This window comes from Lissotriton vulgaris, chromosome 2_1, assembly GCF_964263255.1.
Source record: "Lissotriton vulgaris chromosome 2_1, aLisVul1.2, whole genome shotgun sequence".
Lineage (NCBI taxonomy): Eukaryota > Metazoa > Chordata > Amphibia > Caudata > Salamandridae > Lissotriton > Lissotriton vulgaris.
The window spans coordinates 1,760,172,001-1,760,191,015 of NC_141687.1; the positions used below are offsets into that span (position 1 = coordinate 1,760,172,001).

Below are 19,015 nucleotides of genomic sequence, written 5' to 3' on the forward strand. Positions count from 1 at the left end.
TGAAATTGTGAAAATTATTAAATGAAAGCAGTTCATGGTATAGTATGCAAATACAGTATAATGTTTTTTTCAAATGATAAGAATAGGCAGGTGATCAATGAAAGAGAGATACATCAGATCCATGGCTAACTGAGTTCAGTTGTACTTACAGATGGAGTTTCCTATCACAGAACATTGTGTATGGTGATGAAGGGTGACAGAGGTTCTTGCTCTGTTTACTGTTTGACATTTTGGAGCAACAAATGTCTCCAAGTGAATGATAATGTGATTGCTGGTTTGCTTTACTGCCCCACTGCTGGTTGTCTGGGGGAGTGTAAGAGTCAGAATGTTCTCTGGACTGTTAATTTAAAATGATTACTCTCTGTAGCTTGAATACAAAGTGTCTGCTCACTGCTTACTCACTCAGAATACAAGTTTGGCTTCCTCATCCATGTAGGGACCAATGTCAGGAATCTGCAATGGATGTGTGTTTAGCTCATCCTCCCCATAGGACAGACATACGTTATAGAGGGAAAGATTAGAGCCCACTTGAAGAGCAGTGGCCTCTGCTGCATGCATTGCACTTTATTTACCTATCCCCTATTCGGTGTCTGTGGAATCATGACAGTATCTAAACTTGGCTGATTTACTTTGAGGTTAAATATGACAATGAGCAGTTTCAAGCACATGCTGAGGTCGTATTTGGAGGTTGACGGAGTGGGACATCCTCCAAATTGGGGGATGTCCAATACACGTTATTTAGAGTACCACTGACATTGATGCACTTTTTATATACCACATCCTCTTAACTAAGAAGGCTGTAAATGAAGGACGAGGCCAGACACAGCTTAGAGGGGGTTGTGTGAGTTCATGCAAATGGTAGGTGGGATGAACAAACTGTTTAACGGAGATGGCTGCGAACTGTACAAGAAGAACATTCTACTTGGGCGAACGGAGAGTGGAGGTTATATTGAAGAAAATCCAGATAAAGACAACCTGTAAAGAATATTAGTATACTCTTCAGGTCACTCAGAAAAAAAGTTATTTTACTTTACTTGCTGTGTGAATGGAAGGCAAGATGCACATATAATAAAGTTATGTTTGATTTATTTGCTGTACTGACCTGTCGGGGCAGCCCATCAGAATCCGTGCACTCTGAAAAACATACAAAACAGTGTTAATGTGAATATCTATTGGATGACGTCCAACTATATCTGAAAATCACAACCCCAGAAGACTTCATCTCACTCAACTCATTTCAAACATTGAAAACTGGCTCACTGAGAACCACCTCATGATCAAAACCTCCAAAATGGAATTCCTCTTCATCGCTTCCCCTAATCACACTGCCAAGATCGACCTCTGGACCTCTTACAGCCTTCAACTGCTCTCCCCACATCATTGAGTCAGCTAAATCCCTTGGAGTCACTCTAGGCATGCACCTGACCATGCAGAATCACATCAGCAATGCAACCAAGGGAGCTAAACATCAAATGAGAACACTAAAGAATCTCAAACCATTCCTTCCTCCTGAAGACTTTAAGTTGACACTACAAGCTCTTGTTCTGCTTAGGCTTGACTACAGTAGCTGCACATTGTGTGGTCTTCCCAAACATAACTTGGCCTGACTAATGGCTTCCATTAATGCCGCCGGAAGTCCGTCGAATCTCATCCACCTATTCTTTCAAAAAGGATGTGAAACAAATAGTAATGAACAAGTTTCTGCCATAAAAGGACTTAGCTCTAATGTTTACTAAACTGCCCTCTATTTTGATTCTCTGATTGATTACCACATAGTTGTACATCTAGGGATCCTAGTTTTAGCATGCTATGTACACTTATGTAACAAATGTTTTTTTCTCCTACCACTGTATCCTACCTTCCCTTAATGTGAAGGGCTCTGATACCCCCTTGAGTCTTGTTTGCGCTATACAAAACTTTATGAATAAAAATAAGAATGGCCAAGCTTTTGACTTTGCCAATGCTTGCTTGTAAGGCATTTTTTTTCTTAAAAAGCATAGATGATTAAAAACAACATTTCAAATTCCACATGACTCAGAACTGAGTGATAGGCCTCAAGGTGAAGAGACATCTCAATTTTAGTTCTTTTAATTACACCTTCTACCTTAAACTACAGTTGAGTGCAGCCGCTTGCCCTTCTATCAGTCACATGACAGCCTTGTGTACCAAGGCACGAGCCTTATACCTGTTGCTGACCCTTTACAGGCAAGCAAGTAGGAGTGGGAATCAACACTGAGTGCAGGAGGAGGGGCAGATGGGAATTATCACAAGAGGGAAAGAAAACGAAAACACGCACACTCTAATTATGTGCTGAAGGAAAAAGAAAGAAGTTGTTTCTTAAAATGAAAGGATTCAAGTTAGTCAGTCAGAATGATGAGAACGAGTCTATGCTGCAGGGTAGAGACCAATACCAGAAGAGAAATGCCAACCATCCTGAAATAAAGAAAATAAATTGTATGTAATGGGCAGGCTCTAAGGGCCAGATTCACAAACTAACTTAAGACAAAATGTTTTCTTCTCCGTTTTCTTCTCCGTCCACCGGCCGCCCTCGACCACCCTCTCAGGTTTGCTAGTGTACCGCCCACCGGGACCGGTACGACGCTTTAATGACTCTCTTATCGACTCTATCTCCTCCCTCGCTTGCCTATGCCCAAATTTTACGCTCCTGGGAGATTTAAATCTCCACTTCGATGACTCCTCCAGCAAGCCAGCTGCGGACCTTAAAGCAGACTTGGGCTCCCTTAGTCTCGAATTATTAAACAACCTACCCACTCATATCAAAGGACATCTGTTGGATCCCGTATTTTCCAACCTCCCGAGACTAACAACTCAATCCCCCATCCCCCTTCCCTGGTCAGACCACTTCTTGGTCCCTTTCAAATTACATCTCTCGACTAAGGCCCCTGACAGACATCCGCCCCAACACCCCTCTCGCCCATGGAATAACATGGACATAAACTCCTGGGCCCAAGCCCTATCCTCCTCTATACCTGTACTCGACCAAGATCCTTCTAAAGCAGACGCCCAACTACAGGAGTGGATCAACCAATCCCTAGAAACAACCCTGCCACTCAAACACCTCCCCAGCATCAAGAAAACAGCTAAATCACCATGGTTCACTCAGGAACTACGAAACCAAAAAAAGATATGCAAAAACTTGAGTGCATATGGAGAAAAACTTGGACAACGGAATGCAAAAATGAGTACAGAGCCGCCATCAAGCTCTACAAGAATTCTATAAAAATAAAACACAGGCTACCTTCTTTGAAGGAAAGATAGCAGCAGCAGCAAATTCTGAGAAGGAAACCTATCGCATTGTACGTCTCCTTACTAAAATCCAAGACCCCCTACCCCCTCCGGACCCAGAGGGCGTCAGATGCAATCAGATGGCCGAATTTTTCTCCGCGAAAATCGAGAAAATCCTGAACTCACTCCCAACCCCCACTTCCCCTCACTCTGCTATTTCACCACCCCTCCATCCAGAGGCTCCACACCTAAGAGCCTTTACTCAGATCACCACGGAGACTTTCTTAGCTACCCTGCAAACTGTGAAAAGTGGCTCTCCATCTGACCCAGCTCCCATCAGTAAGTTAAAACTGGTAGCCCCCACTGTAGCCCCACCCATCACCAACCTCATCAATGCCTCCTTTAAAGAGGGCACCGTTCCAGCCAACTGGAAGAAAGCTACCGTCAAAGCTCTCCTGAAAAAACCCCATCTAGATCCCACGGACCCCTCCAACTTCAGACCCATCTGGCTCCTCCCCGGGATCAGCAAAGTGGCCGAAAGGATAGCAAACCAGCAACTTTCCAATTTTCTGGAGACGAATCATCTACTACGTGACTCTCAGACCAGTTTCAGACCGGGGCAAGGTACCGACACTGCCCTACTGGCAGTGGTCGAAGAGGCGAGAAGCATCATAGACGCAGGAGGATCAGTGGCAGTGATCCTCCTCGACCAGAGCGCCGCCTTCAACACGGTGTCCACCGGTTAAGTCTAGTTGGAATCACCGACTCTGCCCTTGCCTGGATTAAATCCTTCCTGGAGGAAAGATCCTTCCAGGTGTCAGATGGCACCTCCACATCCAAGGCCCTGCCCATGCAGTGTGGGGTTCCTCAGGGCTCCTCCCTGAGCCCCACACTTTTTAACGTTTATATGTCCCCCCTTGAGGACATTATCACCCCCTTCGGCATCAAAACAGTAATGTACGCAGACGACACACAGCTGGTGGTTTCCATCAACCAATCAAACACCAGCCTAGAAAACCTTGCCAGGTGTCTAGAAACCGTCTCCCAATGGATGTGTGACTCTCGACTTAAACTAAATGGAGAAAAATCGGAGATCCTTCTCCTGGGTAATCCAAATGAACTCCCAACAAACCTCTCCTGGCCACCCTGCATTGGAACTCACCCAACCCCAAAAACCGAGGTCAAAAGTTTAGGCTTATGGCTCGACCAGGACCTTAATTTTAAAACCCAGGCCAGAAAAACCTCAGGGACCTGCTTTGGCCTTATCCGCATGTCCCGAAAGATCCTCCACCTGATCCCCTTCCAGTCTAGGAAGCTACTGATGCAGGGGCTGGTTAACTCCAGGTTAGACTATGGTAACGTCTTGTACCTGGGAGCCCCGGCATCAGTCGTTCAGAGACTGCAGCTGGCTCAGAATGCGGCAGCCAGAATCCTAACGGGAACCAAAGCAAGATGCTCGGCGAAACCAGCTTCCAGTGAAGGAGCGAATTACCTTCAAAACTCTGTGCATCTCCCACAAGATAATGCACGACAAAGGCCCCCCAATCCTCAGACCCCTGATGAAACCCCACCAGTCCATCAAAAACCTAAGATCTGACTCTCTCGCCCTTGCCAGCATCCCAAGAATAAAAAAGTCAAGATCCGGCGGCCGCTTGTTTGCCTACAACGCACCAAAACTATGGAACACCCTCCCAGTGGCCATGAGGAGAGAACACAACCTCCTCTCCTTTCGGAAACAATTAAAAACCTGGCTTTTCCCTTAAACCCCGTCTTCCTTACCCCCCCCCCCCCCCCCCCCCTCCCCTCTGGAATACTAGGTCTTGTTAGCGCTGGGATGCCCGAGGGTAGCTATGCGCTCTACAAATCCCTACTCAAACTCAAACTCAAACTCAAACAAAATCCTAAACCATTTTGGTATTCACAGAAGGCACTTACCCATAGATTCATCAAGCATCCATTTTGCGATTCCTTATTAGCGAAAAATAAGGATTCGCTAATAAGGAATAGCAAAATGCTCTGCATGAAAAACTCGCTTAAAAAATAGCAATTTCTTAAAATTCCTTAATTGTGACTCGCAAATTGCGAGTCACAATTAAGGAATACCTCCCAATTCATTCCTATGGACCTAGAGGCCCGTAGGAATGAATGGGAAGACAATCTAAATTTTCGATTCTCAATTAGAGAATCGCAAATTGAGAAAATTGAGATGTCTCTTAAATGCAATAGCAATTTAAGTAATCACAATTTTACGATTTCTTAAATTGCAATTTTTGCATGATGATGCATCCCAAATGCAAAAATACCGGTCGCAAAGGGGCAGATTCTGAGAATCTGCCCCTTTGCGAGTGGTGTTTAGCTTGATGCATCTATGCCTTACTCATTTTGTGAATACCAATATGAGTAAGTGCACTTACTCATTTTGGTATTCACAGAAGGCACTTATTTACCAGTGAGTAAGTGCCTTCTGTGAATACCAAAATGAGTAGGTGCCTTCTGTGAATACCAAAATGGTAGTAAGTTTAGGATTTTGTCTTAAGCTAGTTCTTGGGCCCTAAGTCCACTGTACGTTTTGGTATGGTCGAGAAGAGGCTTTCACTGACAGACCTGTAAAAGCTGTCAGGTAGGCGCGACCTCAAATTGGAGCAACATTCATTTGAGAAAAACCATGCATGGCATTTTCTCAGTAAGGTCCAATCAATACCTAATGACTGCATTCTAGAATAGTCCCTTATATTTTGCTTAAGGTACATATAAACTACTGCTCTGCTACTGTAATGCAAAACAAATCGGCCTTTGAGACAGTCATTTCAGTTCAGTTCAAAGTATTCTGTTGTTAAAAAGCAACCATTTTTTCATATAAATAAATTTTCATCTTTTGTTCAAGTAAGTTTGTATGTACCATTATACTGCAAAGTAAAATGCACCTAACAGATAACACAATTCAAATTAAGTCAAATATATTCACAATAAATTATTCCTTTTTTTAAAACAACCTTTATATCAATTTTTATATAAGAAAATTCACTATATATTTTTTATCTTTTGGGTTATTTATTTATATAGTATGCACTAGGCACTTTAGTCCATAAATAACACACAACTTTTGCACAGATAATTATAAAGCAACTTTATATAAAAATTGCTCATTGAAGAATGTATGCATTGAAATGAAATGTATATATATTCTGATTATATGATTCTGACGAAGGGAGCATTTAGGCGGATGTTAATAAAACTTAAAATATTGCATAGAAAATATTAACAACGTATTATGCTGACAGTAAAAAGTCAGAACAGGAAGGCTAAAATGCATTTATGCAGGAATATGTTTATGGAAATGATAGAACTTGCACGATTTTTTTATATTTATACCTATATTTATTGATGTGTGATAATGTGTGTATTTTAAATTATTTATACATATTTATTCAGTTTTAAATAATTGATTTATTTAATATATTTATTTAAACACACTCCATTACAAATGCGAGTTTACAAGTATATTTTAACATTAGGAATATATATGTGATCAATTTTGACTCGCAAAATGTGCTCAATACAAGAGAACTGCCACTAACTTCAGCCAATTTATTTCAAAATAAGTTTGAACAAGAGTGTTTCTTCACTGTTTATTATCACGTGGGTGTTGGATTCACAGCATGTATAAAAAACACGGCGTACTGCAGTCTCCTTATGTGATTAAGGGTACTGGATGCCCGAAACGTGTCATGGATAAGAGGAGTGAGGAATAAAGAAATGCCATTTGAAATTGTCCTTGCGGTCCGTTTTCATTCAGTTCACCGAGAGGAAGGGCTGGGAGGTGTATCGCATGTATATATATATATATACATACATATATATATATATATATATATATATATATATATATATATATATATATATATATATATATATAAACACATAAAGTTGCCTCAAACAGATGTAGCCCACACGAGTATATTCTTTGCTGAAATTTAATGGAGACTGCAACACTGTGAATTGAGCCGCCAGCAGCACCAAAGTCATTGAAAGTAAAACGCCGACGCGTTTCGGGCTCCCGCCCTTCGTCACAGGCTAACTTTCAGCTGTTGAAGGGCGCTCATTACGTTAAAGTACCAACCCGGTATGGGCGTTGCCGCTCCTGCAGCCTCCTGGTACTCGTAGTCTTCCTCAAGTGAGTGCGCCCTTTGTTATTTCAACAAATGGATTCTTGCAGAAAAATAGTTCAAAAAGGCCCCAGTGGGTGGCTGTCTTGGTGGTACACAGCACGATGTTGGTTCAGCCAGTCCCCATTGCACTATCTCGTCCCTTCAGTGCGTGCACAATGGCATGTACCGGGTCCATAGCATCGGCAGGGCTCCCATCGCGGCTAGGCAAGCCGCTAAATGTAAACACATAAAGTTGCCTCAAACAGATGTAGCCCACACGAGTATATTCTTTGCTGAAATTTAATGGAGACTGCAACACTGTGAATTGAGCCGCCAGCAGCACCAAAGTCATTGAAAGTAAAACGCCGACGCGTTTCGGGCTCCCGCCCTTCGTCACAGGCTAACTTTCAGCTGTTGAAGGGCGCTCATTACGTTAAAGTACCAACCCGGTATGGGCGTTGCCGCTCCTGCAGCCTCCTGGTACTCGTAGTCTTCCTCAAGTGAGTGCGCCCTTTGTTATTTCAACAAATGGATTCTTGCAGAAAAATAGTTCAAAAAGGCCCCAGTGGGTGGCTGTCTTGGTGGTACACAGCACGATGTTGGTTCAGCCAGTCCCCATTGCACTATCTCGTCCCTTCAGTGCGTGCACAATGGCATGTACCGGGTCCATAGCATCGGCAGGGCTCCCATCGCGGCTAGGCAAGCCGCTAAATGTAAACACATAAAGTTGCCTCAAACAGATGTAGCCCACACGAGTATATTCTTTGCTGAAATTTAATGGAGACTGCAACACTGTGAATTGAGCCGCCAGCAGCACCAAAGTCATTACAAGTAAAACGCCGACGCGTTTCGGGCTCCCGCCCTTCGTCACAGGCTAACTTTCAGCTGTTGAAGGGCGCTCATTACGTTAAAGTACCAACCCGGTATGGGCGTTGCCGCTCCTGCAGCCTCCTGGTACTCGTAGTCTTCCTCAAGTGAGTGCGCCCTTTGTTATTTCAACAAATGGATTCTTGCAGAAAAATAGTTCAAAAAGGCCCCAGTGGGTGGCTGTCTTGGTGGTACACAGCACGATGTTGGTTCAGCCAGTCCCCATTGCACTATCTCGTCCCTTCAGTGCGTGCACAATGGCATGTACCGGGTCCATAGCATCGGCAGGGCTCCCATCGCGGCTAGGCAAGCCGCTAAATGTAAACACATAAAGTTGCCTCAAACAGATGTAGCCCACACGAGTATATTCTTTGCTGAAATTTAATGGAGACTGCAACACTGTGAATTGAGCCGCCAGCAGCACCAAAGTCATTGAAAGTAAAACGCCGACGCGTTTCGGGCTCCCGCCCTTCGTCACAGGCTAACTTTCAGCTGTTAAAGGGCGCTCATTACGTTAAAGTACCAACCCGGTATGGGCGTTGCCGCTCCTGCAGCCTCCTGGTACTCGTAGTCTTCCTCAAGTGAGTGCGCCCTTTGTTATTTCAACAAATGGATTCTTGCAGAAAAATAGTTCAAAAAGGCCCCAGTGGGTGGCTGTCTTGGTGGTACACAGCACGATGTTGGTTCAGCCAGTCCCCATTGCACTATCTCGTCCCTTCAGTGCGTGCACAATGGCATGTACCGGGTCCATAGCATCGGCAGGGCTCCCATCGCGGCTAGGCAAGCCGCTAAATGTAAACACATAAAGTTGCCTCAAACAGATGTAGCCCACACGAGTATATTCTTTGCTGAAATTTAATGGAGACTGCAACACTGTGAATTGAGCCGCCAGCAGCACCAAAGTCATTGAAAGTAAAACGCCGACGCGTTTCGGGCTCCCGCCCTTCGTCACAGGCTAACTTTCAGCTGTTGAAGGGCGCTCATTACGTTAAAGTACCAACCCGGTATGGGCGTTGCCGCTCCTGCAGCCTCCTGGTACTCGTAGTCTTCCTCAAGTGAGTGCGCCCTTTGTTATTTCAACAAATGGATTCTTGCAGAAAAATAGTTCAAAAAGGCCCCAGTGGGTGGCTGTCTTGGTGGTACACAGCACGATGTTGGTTCAGCCAGTCCCCATTGCACTATCTCGTCCCTTCAGTGCGTGCACAATGGCATGTACCGGGTCCATAGCATCGGCAGGGCTCCCATCGCGGCTAGGCAAGCCGCTAAATGTAAACACATAAAGTTGCCTCAAACAGATGTAGCCCACACGAGTATATTCTTTGCTGAAATTTAATGGAGACTGCAACACTGTGAATTGAGCCGCCAGCAGCACCAAAGTCATTGAAAGTAAAACGCCGACGCGTTTCGGGCTCCCGCCCTTCGTCACAGGCTAACTTTCAGCTGTTGAAGGGCGCTCATTACGTTAAAGTACCAACCCGGTATGGGCGTTGCCGCTCCTGCAGCCTCCTGGTACTCGTAGTCTTCCTCAAGTGAGTGCGCCCTTTGTTATTTCAACAAATGGATTCTTGCAGAAAAATAGTTCAAAAAGGCCCCAGTGGGTGGCTGTCTTGGTGGTACACAGCACGATGTTGGTTCAGCCAGTCCCCATTGCACTATCTCGTCCCTTCAGTGCGTGCACAATGGCATGTACCGGGTCCATAGCATCGGCAGGGCTCCCATCGCGGCTAGGCAAGCCGCTAAATGTAAACACATAAAGTTGCCTCAAACAGATGTAGCCCACACGAGTATATTCTTTGCTGAAATTTAATGGAGACTGCAACACTGTGAATTGAGCCGCCAGCAGCACCAAAGTCATTGAAAGTAAAACGCCGACGCGTTTCGGGCTCCCGCCCTTCGTCACAGGCTAACTTTCAGCTGTTGAAGGGCGCTCATTACGTTAAAGTACCAACCCGGTATGGGCGTTGCCGCTCCTGCAGCCTCCTGGTACTCGTAGTCTTCCTGTGTACCACCAAGACAGCCACCCACTGGGGCCTTTTTGAACTATTTTTCTGCAAGAATCCATTTGTTGAAATAACAAAGGGCGCACTCACTTGAGGAAGACTACGAGTACCAGGAGGCTGCAGGAGCGGCAACGCCCATACCGGGTTGGTACTTTAACGTAATGAGCGCCCTTCAACAGCTGAAAGTTAGCCTGTGACGAAGGGCGGGAGCCCGAAACGCGTCAGCGTTTTACTTTCAATGACTTTGGTGCTGCTGGCGGCTCAATTCACAGTGTTGCAGTCTCCATTAAATTTCAGCAAAGAATATACTCGTGTGGGCTACATCTGTTTGAGGCAACTTTATGTGTTTACATTTAGCGGCTTGCCTAGCCGCGATGGGAGCCCTGCCGATGCCATGGACCCGGTACATGCCATTGTGCACGCACTGAAGGGACGAGATAGTGCAATGGGGACTGGCTGAACCAACATCGTGCTGTGTACCACCAAGACAGCCACCCACTGGGGCCTTTTTGAACTATTTTTCTGCAAGAATCCATTTGTTGAAATAACAAAGGGCGCACTCACTTGAGAAAGACTACGAGTACCAGGAGGCTGCAGGAGCGGCAACGCCCATACCGGGTTGATACTTTAACGTAATGAGCGCCCTTCAACAGCTGAAAGTTAGCCTGTGACGAAGGGCGGGAGCCCGAAACGCGTCGGCGTTTTACTTTCAATGACTTTGGTGCTGCTGGCGGCTCAATTCACAGTGTTGCAGTCTCCATTAAATTTCAGCAAAGAATATACTCGTGTGGGCTACATCTGTTTGAGGCAACTTTATGTGTTTACATTTAGCGGCTTGCCTAGCCGCGATGGGAGCCCTGCCGATGCTATGGACCCGGTACATGCCATTGTGCACGCACTGAAGGGACGAGATAGTGCAATGGGGACTGGCTGAACCAACATCGTGCTGTGTACCACCAAGACAGCCACCCACTGGGGCCTTTTTGAACTATTTTTCTGCAAGAATCCATTTGTTGAAATAACAAAGGGCGCACTCACTTGAGGAAGACTACGAGTACCAGGAGGCTGCAGGAGCGGCAACGCCCATACCGGGTTGGTACTTTAACGTAATGAGCGCCCTTCAACAGCTGAAAGTTAGCCTGTGACGAAGGGCGGGAGCCCGAAACGCGTCGGCGTTTTACTTTCAATGACTTTGGTGCTGCTGGCGGCTCAATTCACAGTGTTGCAGTCTCCATTAAATTTCAGCAAAGAATATACTCGTGTGGGCTACATCTGTTTGAGGCAACTTTATGTGTTTACATTTAGCGGCTTGCCTAGCCGCGATGGGAGCCCTGCCGATGCTATGGACCCGGTACATGCCATTGTGCACGCACTGAAGGGACGAGATAGTGCAATGGGGACTGGCTGAACCAACATCGTGCTGTGTACCACCAAGACAGCCACCCACTGGGGCCTTTTTGAACTATTTTTCTGCAAGAATCCATTTGTTGAAATAACAAAGGGCGCACTCACTTGAGGAAGACTACGAGTACCAGGAGGCTGCAGGAGCGGCAACGCCCATACCGGGTTGGTACTTTAACGTAATGAGCGCCCTTCAACAGCTGAAAGTTAGCCTGTGACGAAGGGCGGGAGCCCGAAACGCGTCGGCGTTTTACTTTCAATGACTTTGGTGCTGCTGGTGGCTCAATTCACAGTGTTGCAGTCTCCATTAAATTTCAGCAAAGAATATACTCGTGTGGGCTACATCTGTTTGAGGCAACTTTATGTGTTTACATTTAGCGGCTTGCCTAGCCGCGATGGGAGCCCTGCCGATGCTATGGACCCGGTACATGCCATTGTGCACGCACTGAAGGGACGAGATAGTGCAATGGGGACTGGCTGAACCAACATCGTGCTGTGTACCACCAAGACAGCCACCCACTGGGGCCTTTTTGAACTATTTTTCTGCAAGAATCCATTTGTTGAAATAACAAAGGGCGCACTCACTTGAGGAAGACTACGAGTACCAGGAGGCTGCAGGAGCGGCAACGCCCATACCGGGTTGGCACTTTAACGTAATGAGCGCCCTTCAACAGCTGAAAGTTAGCCTGTGACGAAGGGCGGGAGCCCGAAACGTGTCGGCGTTTTACTTTCAATGACTTTGGTGCTGCTGGCGGCTCAATTCACAGTGTTGCAGTCTCCATTAAATTTCAGCAAAGAATATACTCGTGTGGGCTACATCTGTTTGAGGCAACTTTATGTGTTTACATTTAGCGGCTTGCCTAGCCGCGATGGGAGCCCTGCCGATGCTATGGACCCGGTACATGCCATTGTGCACGCACTGAAGGGACGAGATAGTGCAATGGGGACTGGCTGAACCAACATCGTGCTGTGTACCACCAAGACAGCCACCCACTGGGGCCTTTTTGAACTATTTTTCTGCAAGAATCCATTTGTTGAAATAACAAAGGGCGCACTCACTTGAGGAAGACTACGAGTACCAGGAGGCTGCAGGAGCGGCAACGCCCATACCGGGTTGGTACTTTAACGTAATGAGCGCCCTTCAACAGCTGAAAGTTAGCCTGTGACGAAGGGCGGGAGCCCGAAACGCGTCGGCGTTTTACTTTCAATGACTTTGGTGCTGCTGGCGGCTCAATTCACAGTGTTGCAGTCTCCATTAAATTTCAGCAAAGAATATACTCGTGTGGGCTACATCTGTTTGAGGCAACTTTATGTGTTTACATTTAGCGGCTTGCCTAGCCGCGATGGGAGCCCTGCCGATGCTATGGACCCGGTACATGCCATTGTGCACGCACTGAAGGGACGAGATAGTGCAATGGGGACTGGCTGAACCAACATCATGCTGTGTACCACCAAGACAGCCACCCACTGGGGCCTTTTTGAACTATTTTTCTGCAAGAATCCATTTGTTGAAATAACAAAGGGCGCACTCACTTGAGGAAGACTACGAGTACCAGGAGGCTGCAGGAGCGGCAACGCCCATACCGGGTTGGTACTTTAACGTAATGAGCGCCCTTCAACAGCTGAAAGTTAGCCTGTGACGAAGGGCGGGAGCCCGAAACGCGTCGGCGTTTTACTTTCAATGACTTTGGTGCTGCTGGCGGCTCAATTCACAGTGTTGCAGTCTCCATTAAATTTCAGCAAAGAATATACTCGTGTGGGCTACATCTGTTTGAGGCAACTTTATGTGTTTACATTTAGCGGCTTGCCTAGCCGCGATGGGAGCCCTGCCGATGCTATGGACCCGGTACATGCCATTGTGCACGCACTGAAGGGACGAGATAGTGCAATGGGGACTGGCTGAACCAACATCGTGCTGTGTACCACCAAGACAGCCACCCACTGGGGCCTTTTTGAACTATTTTTCTGCAAGAATCCATTTGTTGAAATAACAAAGGGCGCACTCACTTGAGGAAGACTACGAGTACCAGGAGGCTGCAGGAGCGGCAACGCCCATACCGGGTTGGTACTTTAACGTAATGAGCGCCCTTCAACAGCTGAAAGTTAGCCTGTGACGAAGGGCGGGAGCCCGAAACGCGTCGGCGTTTTACTTTCAATGACTTTGGTGCTGCTGGCGGCTCAATTCACAGTGTTGCAGTCTCCATTAAATTTCAGCAAAGAATATACTCGTGTGGGCTACATCTGTTTGAGGCAACTTTATGTGTTTACATTTAGCGGCTTGCCTAGCCGCGATGGGAGCCCTGCCGATGCTATGGACCCGGTACATGCCATTGTGCACGCACTGAAGGGACGAGATAGTGCAATGGGGACTGGCTGAACCAACATCGTGCTGTGTACCACCAAGACAGCCACCCACTGGGGCCTTTTTGAACTATTTTTCTGCAAGAATCCATTTGTTGAAATAACAAAGGGCGCACTCACTTGAGGAAGACTACGAGTACCAGGAGGCTGCAGGAGCGGCAACGCCCATACCGGGTTGGTACTTTAACGTAATGAGCGCCCTTCAACAGCTGAAAGTTAGCCTGTGACGAAGGGCGGGAGCCCGAAACGCGTCGGCGTTTTACTTTCAATGACTTTGGTGCTGCTGGTGGCTCAATTCACAGTGTTGCAGTCTCCATTAAATTTCAGCAAAGAATATACTCGTGTGGGCTACATCTGTTTGAGGCAACTTTATGTGTTTACATTTAGCGGCTTGCCTAGCCGCGATGGGAGCCCTGCCGATGCTATGGACCCGGTACATGCCATTGTGCACGCACTGAAGGGACGAGATAGTGCAATGGGGACTGGCTGAACCAACATCGTGCTGTGTACCACCAAGACAGCCACCCACTGGGGCCTTTTTGAACTATTTTTCTGCAAGAATCCATTTGTTGAAATAACAAAGGGCGCACTCACTTGAGGAAGACTACGAGTACCAGGAGGCTGCAGGAGCGGCAACGCCCATACCGGGTTGGCACTTTAACGTAATGAGCGCCCTTCAACAGCTGAAAGTTAGCCTGTGACGAAGGGCGGGAGCCCGAAACGTGTCGGCGTTTTACTTTCAATGACTTTGGTGCTGCTGGCGGCTCAATTCACAGTGTTGCAGTCTCCATTAAATTTCAGCAAAGAATATACTCGTGTGGGCTACATCTGTTTGAGGCAACTTTATGTGTTTACATTTAGCGGCTTGCCTAGCCGCGATGGGAGCCCTGCCGATGCTATGGACCCGGTACATGCCATTGTGCACGCACTGAAGGGACGAGATAGTGCAATGGGGACTGGCTGAACCAACATCGTGCTGTGTACCACCAAGACAGCCACCCACTGGGGCCTTTTTGAACTATTTTTCTGCAAGAATCCATTTGTTGAAATAACAAAGGGCGCACTCACTTGAGGAAGACTACGAGTACCAGGAGGCTGCAGGAGCGGCAACGCCCATACCGGGTTGGTACTTTAACGTAATGAGCGCCCTTCAACAGCTGAAAGTTAGCCTGTGACGAAGGGCGGGAGCCCGAAACGCGTCGGCGTTTTACTTTCAATGACTTTGGTGCTGCTGGCGGCTCAATTCACAGTGTTGCAGTCTCCATTAAATTTCAGCAAAGAATATACTCGTGTGGGCTACATCTGTTTGAGGCAACTTTATGTGTTTACATTTAGCGGCTTGCCTAGCCGCGATGGGAGCCCTGCCGATGCTATGGACCCGGTACATGCCATTGTGCACGCACTGAAGGGACGAGATAGTGCAATGGGGACTGGCTGAACCAACATCATGCTGTGTACCACCAAGACAGCCACCCACTGGGGCCTTTTTGAACTATTTTTCTGCAAGAATCCATTTGTTGAAATAACAAAGGGCGCACTCACTTGAGGAAGACTACGAGTACCAGGAGGCTGCAGGAGCGGCAACGCCCATACCGGGTTGGTACTTTAACGTAATGAGCGCCCTTCAACAGCTGAAAGTTAGCCTGTGACGAAGGGCGGGAGCCCGAAACGCGTCGGCGTTTTACTTTCAATGACTTTGGTGCTGCTGGCGGCTCAATTCACAGTGTTGCAGTCTCCATTAAATTTCAGCAAAGAATATACTCGTGTGGGCTACATCTGTTTGAGGCAACTTTATGTGTTTACATTTAGCGGCTTGCCTAGCCGCGATGGGAGCCCTGCCGATGCTATGGACCCGGTACATGCCATTGTGCACGCACTGAAGGGACGAGATAGTGCAATGGGGACTGGCTGAACCAACATCGTGCTGTGTACCACCAAGACAGCCACCCACTGGGGCCTTTTTGAACTATTTTTCTGCAAGAATCCATTTGTTGAAATAACAAAGGGCGCACTCACTTGAGGAAGACTACGAGTACCAGGAGGCTGCAGGAGCGGCAACGCCCATACCGGGTTGGTACTTTAACGTAATGAGCGCCCTTCAACAGCTGAAAGTTAGCCTGTGACGAAGGGCGGGAGCCCGAAACGCGTCGGCGTTTTACTTTCAATGACTTTGGTGCTGCTGGCGGCTCAATTCACAGTGTTGCAGTCTCCATTAAATTTCAGCAAAGAATATACTCGTGTGGGCTACATCTGTTTGAGGCAACTTTATGTGTTTATATATATATATATATATATATATATATATATATATATATATATATATATATATATATATAAAAGCTCCAAGGTACCCACAGGTAAGAAATGCACTCATCCAGCAGCCCTTATTCAAGCGGGTAAAAGACATCACTGCATCCCAGTCTGCAGCTTCTCATGTCTCTATTAAAAGCCTGACGCGTTTCTGAGCCTACGCTCGTCTTCAGAGGCTCGACTTGAGTTTGACGCTTTGACCCTCCCACTCGCACTGCTTTGTGGGACTTATAGTCCGTGTCTCTTCCCTGTATGGGTGTGTGTTCTTATCCACAATAGGTGGATAAGAAGCATATTCGCAGAGCCCCCCCCGCCCCCCAAGAACTGCCCAAGCACAGAATTCACCAGCCGAAAGCATCAAGGCAGGATCGGGTACGGGTGATTCTGTAGCTGGTAGAGGAGCCGGGGAAGCGCCACCATCTTGAATATCGCTGATCTACCATACAATGTCAGGGGCATATGGGACCAGGACTTAAGGTCTGCACGAATCCGCTCCCACACTGGGGCCAAGTTACGCTCCCAGGAGATTACCGGCACGTCCGAGAGAAACACCCCCAGATATTTCAATCCCCCCACCGGCAACTGAATTGTGGACCCCCACGTGCCCATTCTCGTCCGATCCCCCGGAGCCCATAATGTGGATTTGCAGGTTTCATACATAGTCCCGATATCTCCCCAAAGATCTGCATGATGCGCAGGAGCCATGGCCCAGTCCTGTCAACTGTTGTAAGAAAGTGTTATGATCTGGTTTTCACGAAAAGGACAGACCTTACAAACACATCCCCCTTGGGCCAAAATACAACACTTACAATACTTACAGGAATAACTAAAACTTGTACTTCACTTGCCAGGAGAACTCGTAACAATTTTCCGACGACACGTGCTGCCTAGGAGGGAATTTACCATCCTCTCTTCAACAGAATACTCACCTGGGAAAACCAAATACTCACACACAATCTCCTGCCACAAGGAAGAGACCAATTGGTTCATCTGGGATATATTTATTAGTACATGATACACGGTAGGCCAACTTGTATCACTTCTAGCCAACTGCCAACTAACAATTAGGTGATTACTAAACGCAATCAGATAAACATATGTAGAAATATATGTATATAAATGTATGGAGCCTGAAAACAGAGAGATAGGTAAGCAAGAACAATAGGAAAATAAGAATTGGTGTAACACCTCACCAACTGTCTGTTCATCCCGCTCCACTTCACCAAAGGGGAGTCTGGTTCTTTGGCTGAGCTAGGAGACAGTAGTGACACTATATGCCCCACCGCCACAGCTGCACGTCTGCCCTGCGATGAACTTCCACAGAACAGAACCCAGACACCTCCTTTAGTACAAGTGGTCTTTGCGAGCCTCGGCCCCTTTTCCCATCAGAGTTTGTACCACTCCGCACCAAGGCCACAGCTTCAGTTGGCCAGGCATCTGTTATGGCTTAAGAGCAGAGCGAGCACATACCTCTGACAAGATCCAGTTCTTTCTGGTCAGTAAAGTGCGAAAAACAAGTGAAAAGGAAACCATGCCCTTCTCACCTAGTGAAGCTCAGAAAATGGCGACAGCTTAGAAAATGGAGTCACTCGAGCATAAGCCTCTATTCATGCAAAAGAGCAAAATTAGTATGCAAGATGACATAAGATCATGCCAAAGCCCATACCAAGCGCTGCCGTTAAGCAAGATAAAGTCGGAAACAGAAAGGGACATAATCAAGCCCTACTTCGTAGCTTATTCTTACTAGGCACGCCTACACATCACTAAATTATGTAATATTATGCTAAATAAGACTGAGATGGTGATGGGCGATGGTCCTCATCAGGCTACTTATCCACATAAGTGGCACGCTCATTACAGGAAGAAGAGAACATCGTCCGCATATAGCGCAATCCTGTTGGACAGTCCCAGAACCCACTCAAAACCCCCGACCTGTGCCTCAATGCGCACCCATACCGCCAGTGGCTTCCTGGCAAGGGCGAATAAATATGGAGACAGGAGACAGCCCTGCTGCGTGCTCAGTCTGATAGAAAAGGTGGATGAGGTCGCGCCTGCTACCCGCACTGACGCAGTCAGATCTGTTTACAGGAGTGTTAAATAAGAAAGGAAGCGTGGGCCAACATTGAGTCTGCGCAGCAATGCGAATAAGTATACCCAGCTTAGGGAAATGCCCTATCCATATCAGCCAAGAGAAGTGCTGCTGGTTCCCCGGTCTACCGAAAAGCCGTCACCGCCACATGTGCCCTCCTAATGTTCTGTCTGGTCGACCTCTGGGGCATGAACCCAGCCTGATAGGGGTGTACAAAGGCAGAGATGTGGGGCAGGAGGCGGTTGGCCAGTGCTTTGGCCAGAATTTTTGCCTCCACATTTAAGAGAGAGATGGAGCGATATGAGGCATGTTGCTCCGGGGGCCGGCCGGGCTTATGGAACACCACCACCTCTGCATGCATCCAGTCTGGGGGGAGCAAGCCCTTCTCCCGAGCCTCCTCCACCACCGCCCGGTGATGAGGGGCTAGCTGCACATTACAGCGCGGAAAAACCCATTGGGTCCAGGCGCCTTCCCGGGATTGAGCTCTCCCAGGGCCGTGCCCAGCTCCTCATCTGTCAAGGGTAACTCCAACTGATCTCACACCTAATTTGACACCGTTTTGGGTGGTAGGTCAGTTATGAATTTATCTATGG

At 47.2% G+C, this 19,015-nt stretch overlaps 1 protein-coding gene across 1 annotated transcript in view; it reads right to left on the reverse strand.

Annotated features, from left to right (window-relative positions):
- Positions 1 to 19,015, reverse strand: part of LOC147733250 (mucin-2-like) — a 596,915-nt gene that overhangs the window by 177,711 nt on the left and 400,189 nt on the right. The window contains exon 33 of the mRNA XM_086958940.1: positions 1,103 to 1,134. Within this exon, the coding sequence (XP_086815066.1) occupies positions 1,103 to 1,134 (32 nt within the window). The remainder of the gene's footprint in view (positions 1 to 1,102; positions 1,135 to 19,015) is intronic.